This window comes from Impatiens glandulifera, chromosome 2, assembly GCF_907164915.1.
Source record: "Impatiens glandulifera chromosome 2, dImpGla2.1, whole genome shotgun sequence".
NCBI lineage: Eukaryota > Viridiplantae > Streptophyta > Magnoliopsida > Ericales > Balsaminaceae > Impatiens > Impatiens glandulifera.
This window is the reverse complement of record NC_061863.1, coordinates 53715388-53723105: the sequence shown is the minus strand read 5'-3', so window position 1 is coordinate 53723105 and position 7718 is coordinate 53715388. Positions and strand designations below refer to the sequence as shown.

General features: G+C 34.4%; 3 protein-coding genes across 5 annotated transcripts; 2 read left to right on the top strand and 1 right to left on the bottom strand.

Moving 5' to 3' along the window:
• Positions 1–293: 293 nt before the first annotated feature.
• On the top strand, positions 294–2353 carry LOC124925685 (GDSL esterase/lipase At1g33811-like). Its single transcript, XM_047465757.1, has 5 exons — positions 294–587; positions 896–1020; positions 1118–1366; positions 1469–1727; positions 2001–2353. The coding sequence occupies exons 1-5, from the start codon at positions 308–310 to the stop codon at positions 2222–2224; spliced, it is 1137 nt and encodes a 378-aa protein (XP_047321713.1). The 5' UTR covers positions 294–307; the 3' UTR covers positions 2225–2353.
• A 262-nt stretch (positions 2354–2615) lies between these two features.
• Positions 2616–4377, top strand: LOC124925894 (probable xyloglucan endotransglucosylase/hydrolase protein 10). The gene is made up of 4 exons (XM_047466017.1): positions 2616–3131; positions 3215–3315; positions 3404–3600; positions 3745–4377. The coding sequence occupies exons 1-4, from the start codon at positions 2957–2959 to the stop codon at positions 4148–4150; spliced, it is 879 nt and encodes a 292-aa protein (XP_047321973.1). The 5' UTR covers positions 2616–2956; the 3' UTR covers positions 4151–4377.
• A 284-nt stretch (positions 4378–4661) lies between these two features.
• Positions 4662–7450, bottom strand: LOC124925896 (probable pectin methylesterase CGR3). Of its 3 annotated transcripts, none has more exons than XM_047466018.1 (7): positions 7319–7450; positions 6428–6575; positions 6208–6241; positions 5993–6034; positions 5508–5888; positions 5160–5215; positions 4662–5054 (listed from the first exon to the last, which is right to left on the bottom strand). In XM_047466018.1, the coding sequence occupies exons 2-7, from the start codon at positions 6539–6541 to the stop codon at positions 4902–4904; spliced, it is 780 nt and encodes a 259-aa protein (XP_047321974.1). In that variant the 5' UTR covers positions 6542–6575; positions 7319–7450; the 3' UTR covers positions 4662–4901. The 3 variants fall into 3 exon arrangements, with proteins under 3 accessions (XP_047321974.1, XP_047321976.1, XP_047321975.1); XM_047466020.1 differs by having other exon boundaries at positions 5508–5882; XM_047466019.1 differs by having other exon boundaries at positions 6428–6572.
• Between the last annotated feature and the right edge of the window lie 268 nt (positions 7451–7718).

Genomic DNA, 7718 nt, shown 5'->3' with positions numbered 1-7718 from the left:
GTGTGAGGATAATTAAAAATGTTATTTTACAAAAGAAAAATAATAACAAATAGTGACTATATTATACATTAACTCACAGGATTTGAACCTTGTTCACCGCTAGCTAGCAAATCCATTAATGCGAATCACTTGCTATATCTCTATAGCCACAACTTTAAATTAAGGTCCCCCCACCCCCTTATTTCTAAGTATCACGTGATACCATTAACAATTAATTTCGATCGATCACGATTCACTATGATATGTATATATAAGGGATGACAAATTAAGTATCATTTGAATTGGTCGGATTTGAATATTTCCAACAATGTACTCAGTACTCAACATGAGCTGTTTAATAAAAGATAAGAAGATTAATAATATTTTGGGTGTTGTAGGGTTCATCTTCTTGTTCATTTGTCGTTGTGAGGCACAAACGTCGCAACTAGCACCGTGTTTCTTCATCTTTGGGGACTCATTGGTCGACAATGGAAACAACAATGGAATTCTCACGCTCGCAAGGGCCAATTACAGGCCCTACGGCATTGATTTCCCTCAAGGCACCACCGGCCGATTCACCAATGGTCGCACTTTTGTTGATGCTCTCGGTACTTACCTATTATTTATCTATGCTCCTAAACTCAAGTTTCTTCAATTAAAGATTAATTTTATGGATATATAGTTAATAGTTCATAACATAAATAGGATTATGAGATAAAAATAATAGTTTTATAATGAAGCCAAAAATCATACAATAATTTTAATCATCATTCATATATAACAATTGAACCCCGAAACTATGCATTTTCAAATAGGATGTGATTATATCCGAAAGTGTGACAAAATATCATTTTACAATATTTTTGACATTTCTTTAATTTGGTTTGAAGTAACACTTTGTTTGGAATCTTTGCAGCTCAACTCTTAGGCTTCCCAAACTACATTCCTCCTTATGCTCGAATCCGAGGAAATGAACTCCTAAGAGGAGCAAATTTCGCATCAGGTGCTTCTGGTATTCGAGATGAAACCGGCAACAATCTGGTACATACATTATGTATATAACCACTATTTCGTTTCATTTTTCACGGGCAACACAATTTTTAACTGATCCGCAATTGATATATGTATATATATATAGGGTGCTCATTCTTCAATGAATAGGCAAGTTAGCAATTATGGAAGAACAGTGGAAGAGCTAAGGAGGGCTTTTAGGGGAGACAATGGTGCTCTAAGTGCTTACTTGAGCAAATGTATATTCTACTCTGGAATGGGAAGCAATGACTATCTCAACAACTATTACATGACCAATTTTTACTCCACTTCTAAGCAATTCACTACTACAGCTTATGCTAACGCCCTACTTCAGGATTATTCACGTCAACTAACGGTTTCTATTTAAATATATATCTTATTATTATTTTCTAGCTCAATGTTATCAGTGGTTCGTAACGATGATGTATTCGTTCTCTTTTGTTTTTGTCTGTTTTAGACTCTTTATAACTTGGGTGCTCGCAAAGTTATTGTGGCTTCAGTGGGACAAATCGGATGCATACCATATCAGTTGGCTAGATACACTGGAAATAACACCAAGTGTAATGAGGATATCAACAATGCAATTAGTCTCTTTAACTCGGGGGTGAGGAAAATGGTTGACAATTTCAATGGTGGCCAGCTTCCTGGCGCTAAGTTCGTATATCTTGATTCGTATAAGAGCTCGAATGACCTAGTCGCAAATGCTGCATCCTATGGTATTTCTTTTGGGAATTTTTAGCATATTTATGTTAATTCATTGATTTCAAATAATATATAACCATGCAACTAAGTATTTTGTTAATAATTAAATTAGTATAATGTAGATTGTAAATTGAATGATGTGATACTTACAATAAATATAAAATAACCCAGATCAAATAATCATAAGGGTGTTCTCTATTATTAAGCAATATTGCTACTAAATAGGATTTAACAAGATCAGTTATTTGACAACTTTTGATTATGACAACTATGTGTTTTATGTGTAGGATTTGAGGTTATAGACAAAGGATGTTGTGGCGTGGGAAAGAATAACGGACAGATAACATGTCTTCCTCTCGAAGAACCGTGCGATGACCGCACCAAATACTTGTTTTGGGATGCTTTTCATCCCACGGAGAATGCCAACATCATCTACGCGAAACAAGCTTTCTCTTCCAATTCTAAATCTTATGCATACCCCATCAACATACAACAATTGGCTGCATTGTAATGAGTTTCTTTTACGGACACTCAGAATCATGTGTTTCAGAATCATGTATTTTAGATGTCATTCTTAAATGTTTCAAATGAATAATAAACCTTATGTGCCCATAATGATCTTTATTGGAAGAAATTGTTCTAAATAATTACCTTCAAACTTAATTACAAGCCTAATTCACCTCAGTTTTTAAAAATAAACAAATCAATCAATCAATTAAACATTTACATATATCAATAATGAGGAGACATATATAATTTATTCAATCTGTTTTGTTTTTATTTCACAATGGATTCCTATAAAATTATAGCTGATTTTGAATTATATTTATGATAAGGATACACCTTCTCTTTCAAGAATCAAACTTTATCTCATGAAAAGGGTCAAAATTAAGGAAATCAACATCTCATTAGTAGAGAACTGATGAATCAAAAGAGGGGTGAATTCAAGCACAAGAACACACAAATTTGTATACAAAGAGTATGATATAAAGATTCTAAACAGCTAGACTAACATTCCTTTGCCTCTCCCCAAAGATATCCCTGCTTTACACAAAGCAACCTGCCCTCCCTTTTGTTCTCTTCACATTGTTTAGTATATATGACCATCCCCCTTCAAGTGATTGTTTACACATATATTATATTATATACTCACTCACAAAAACAACTTTCAAACCTTCTAACCATATCAGACTACTAATAGTACTACCTTTTGGCTAGTAGTTACTTAGGCAATCAAAAGAGAATGGCGAGATCATTTCGGTGTAATTTTGCGATGATCTTTGGTTTTCTTCTTCTATCGATAGCCCGAATTTCACTTGGGAATTTCGATAAGGATTTCTTTGTTACATGGTCTCCCGACCATGTCAATACCTCTTCTGATGGAAGGTCAAGGACATTGACTCTTGATCAAGATTCGGGTAGGCTATAAACTACCATATATTCTTTTCACTGTATTATTAAAATGAAATGGGATTTATTATGCATCTTTTTCATTTTTTAGGGTCTGGGTTTGCTTCAAATGACTTGTTCATGTTTGGCCAATTTGACATGAAAATCAAACTGATACCTGGCTATTCTGCCGGCACTGTTGTTGCCTTTTATGTAAAGAAACAACTCTCCAATATTTGCCTTTTCAGATTTAAATATTAAGATTATATATTGAAAATGAAGCTAGAAATTGGTAATGCAGCTAACATCCTCTGATCAACCTAATCGCGATGAACTAGACTTCGAGTTTCTTGGGAACGTGATTGGGCAACCATACACTCTTCAGACAAATATCTTTGTTGAGGGGTTTGACGACAAAGAAGAACGAATCCGGCTATGGTTTGATCCAACTGAGGATTTCCATACATACTCAATTCTCTGGAATGTTTACCAAATTGTGTAAGGCTTATAAAATCATTAAGCACTCCATCAACCAAAATGCTAAAATATCTTTTATTTTTTATAACAGTTTTAAATATTAAATCAAACGAGCTCTATGCGTACCAATATCGACATAATTGAGATTTCTTTCAACTGAGTCAGGTTCATGGTAGATTGGGTACCCATAAGGACATACAGAAACCATGAAGACAAAGGGGTGGCATTTCCAAGGTGGCAGCCAATGGGGATGAAGGTCAGCATATGGAACGGTGAAAGCTGGGCGACACGGGGCGGGAAGGATAAGGTCGATTGGTCAAAGGGCCCTTTCATTGCCTCATTCAGAGACCACAAGATTGATGCATGTGTATGGAGAGGCAATAATGTAAGGTCATGCAGGGGAGAGAGTCCTACAAATTGGTGGAATAAGGATAGGTTCAATTCCCTAACGTGGACACAGAGGAGACTCTTCAAATGGGTGAGAAAATATCATCTCAATTATGATTATTGCCAAGATAATAACAGATTCCTAAACAACATGCCCAAGGAATGCTCTCTTCCTAACTACTGAGAGAATATTCATTTTATTTGTATAAACATGTTTTCTATTTGCAATTAGTTAGCTGTTTGCAAACACATTTTGGTCTATTTTGGGGGGAAGATGTACCTTTATCCTCCTTGGAAGCAGAGCAGTTGGTAGCTTCTGGTCAATTTTCTTTTCGTTTGTTTGACCACCTGTATCTGCTTTAGTTTTCTATATATACCGCATAAGGAAAGGGGGTGCTTCTATTGTATACCCTAGATTAAAACAATCACATAAGTAAATATGAGGCAAATCTTTCTGCAAATTATATATTCGCTCATACTAGAGTTTTTTTAAGCCCGTGGTTTTCTCCTAGACATCCCACCGCCATGAACCTCACTTAAATCAAGGTGTTGATTCGAACATGAGAACTTAACATCTAGTTCAAGACTCGTATACTAAAGTTGTTCTTGCACATTGAGTCCTTTTTCCCTATTTTTAGATACCCATCCTTAATGTAACTCCAAGAACAAACTAATAGACATTACACATTACCTTATAGGTTAAATAAAGTAAATCACATAATAATACTTGTATATAGACTGTTGCAGTACAACAACTCAAAAGAAGGGAGCATGTGAAATAGGAGGAAGATAAGTCAAACCGTGATATTTGACGAGGGTCACACATGTGTAAATCTGGTTGTGGCATGTTGATTCTCTTTGCTAGTAGTATACAACTACTCCCATAAAGCTATTTGAAACTTTACTACTATTTTTCTCCCCAAAACGTTCAGTCATCAGTTAAATGATCTGAGGTGGAAGATCTGGCAGGCTGGCTTATATGATCTCGCCGTTGCTGCTTGTTCAAACTTCTTTGTGGCAGCTTCATTCTCTTCTAAGCTTGTTTGTACAAAGTACCTTATCCACCACGATGAGCTACGTAATTTGGCCTTGATAACAAAAAATAAATCAAACAAAAATAAACACAGTTAGTTTCCTGAGTTAAAAGCTGTGGGGTTCGTCTCAGAAACCCAAAATGCAATGAAAGAACTTACTGGTCGACCCAATTTTGATGGCTCTGCCACTTTCCTTCTTTGCTGTGCTGGGTAACCTGTGCAATAGACGATATAACATAATTATTAATTGTTACTAGAAGGAAAGTTATTTGAAGGTTATGAAATTAAAATCTTGTTTGATGAAAAAGTGGGTTTTTTGGGTTAAATTAATAAAATATTCTCTTATATTTAAAACTATAAAATTCATTAAAAAATACTAAGGAGATTTTGGTATTTTGTTATATGAATGAAGTGATTTGATGGTTGAAAAGATAGGTGGTGTATTTTTTTTAAATAACCCAAGATCAAACCAAGCTCTTAGAAGAACATATTTTTTAAGGTTCTTACCAGCAAAAACAACAAAACCATCTGCTGACACCCTTGCCAATTCTGGCAGAGTCCTGTTCAGATACTTAGGCGATAGATAATCTAATGCATCTGATACTATAACAAGGGAAAATGATTTTGGTCGGTATGGAAGGGGAAACTTAATATCAGCTACCCGGACAACACCTTTACGAACAAGGGTCTTGCAGTTATCATCTACCTCATCTAGGTCATATGGTTCTACACCCCAAGCTTCAGTTTCCTCTTCTTTCAGTAATGTAGAAACAACCGTGCAGGTGTCAGGACCAACATGCAATACTTTGTGCATGCTATCACCATATGCTTTCTTTAGAAACGGTAATGCTCTTTGAATTTCAAATGTACATAAACCACCACCTGCATCTTCAGAAACAACATACATGAAAATTAAACACACATTCAAGTTACTTAATGGAACTAACACAGCTGAAATCATTAGATCAATTGATTCTTTATGCACTACTTACTCTCAAGTTTACTGATGGCGTCTGCATCACTGCCAGATCCACCTGTATACAGAAATGGTCAAAACATATGAAACAAATACAACCTTTTCTAACAGAAAAAAAAAAGGTACAGAGATAGACTTCATCTTGCTATGGATAATGGCTAAGTATGATAAAAAGAAAGAATTGCTTAATCTTTTTATGAATGACTAATTCAAATGGGATCAGATTCAGACCTGAGAACACGTATCCAATTATTAGAATTGCACCCTGCAATATTTCCAAATGAAGAAAAAGCTTTAGCCATGGAACATACAATTTCAATAATTACATGTAGCAGTTTAGATATGATTTCACACCATAAAAAATGAAATATTTTGTTCTTAAAATACTCGTAACAACACAACTATAAAGTTAGAAAGAATGAATAGTAATGAGAATGAATCGGATGTCTACCACGACTATGATTCCAACAGACAGCAACGGAGATGCGCGTCCTTTAGCGTGCAATGAACCAACAAAGGGAATACTTCCACCATCCCCAATGCGACGGGATGGCCTCCTGGACATGATTATACCAGCAGTATCTACTTGACAAGACCTACTATTATCACAGAAACTATTAAGTTCGCATGAAGTATATACCACCAAATATGATTCTCGGGTACACAAGGTTCAAGATCAAAAATAACAATTATCAACACTAAATTCATTCAAGCAAAGCACATTCAACAAATGGACCTTTTTCACTTTTTTACCTAAAAATATCATTTTGTTCCCACTCATGACTAAAAAAACACATAAGCAATCCTTATGACCAAACTTTATACAAAGAAAACGGAAATAGTGTTCATGGTCATAACATTAGACGTGAAAATTGAAAACATTAGAAAAATCAATCATCATAACCGTAACAAAAGAAAAGGGTTTTTCCATGTGAAGAGCTTAAATAGCACAATGGATAGAATCATAGCAACCTTAGCTAAGACCTTCACTCTTGCTTGAACGCAAGGCATTTCACTTGTTTAGAAATCAGCCATGTTAGTACTAGCAATAGAAATTGAGTATCAAAGAAAAAAAAAAGACGAAAATAAATAAATCACAAATCTTTCAGCTATGCATATGTCACCATTCTAATTTCAGATCTATGGCATAATGGTAACCACTATAACCAAATAAATTCGATAACTTGAAGCAAACAATGTACTTATTCTTCTTTCTTGCTTTCTTTCTGAGAATTCAGAGAAGACATGCCCTGACCCAAATACTAATTCCAGCCGTCAAAACATCCAAAAGAGACAATTAACTAAAAACGATGGTAAATTGAGGGGAGAGAGAGAGAGAAACCTGAGAAGAGAAAGATCAGGAGAGATGCGCGGCGAAAAGGAACTTGATCCTGGATCTACTCTATCTATCTATCTAGATCTATTCCCCTCATTCACACATCAGAGAAGAGAACGGAGAAGAAGGATGAGGAGTTACAGTTATTACTAAGCCGACTCTCACTATGTGAACGCTTTTAAAAATTAATTTATTTGAGATAATAAAAAAAATTAATTTTTACTAATATAAAATTCAAATTTATTAAAAAAATAAATAAAATTTAAATTTATCACTATAGAAAAATTAAAATTTATCATTTTAAATAAGTTATAATTAAATAATTTTTTATTTACTTTCATATAAATAAAATATATTATATTATTTGTGGTTTGATGCTTAATTTTTAAAGTGTTCGGATTATAAT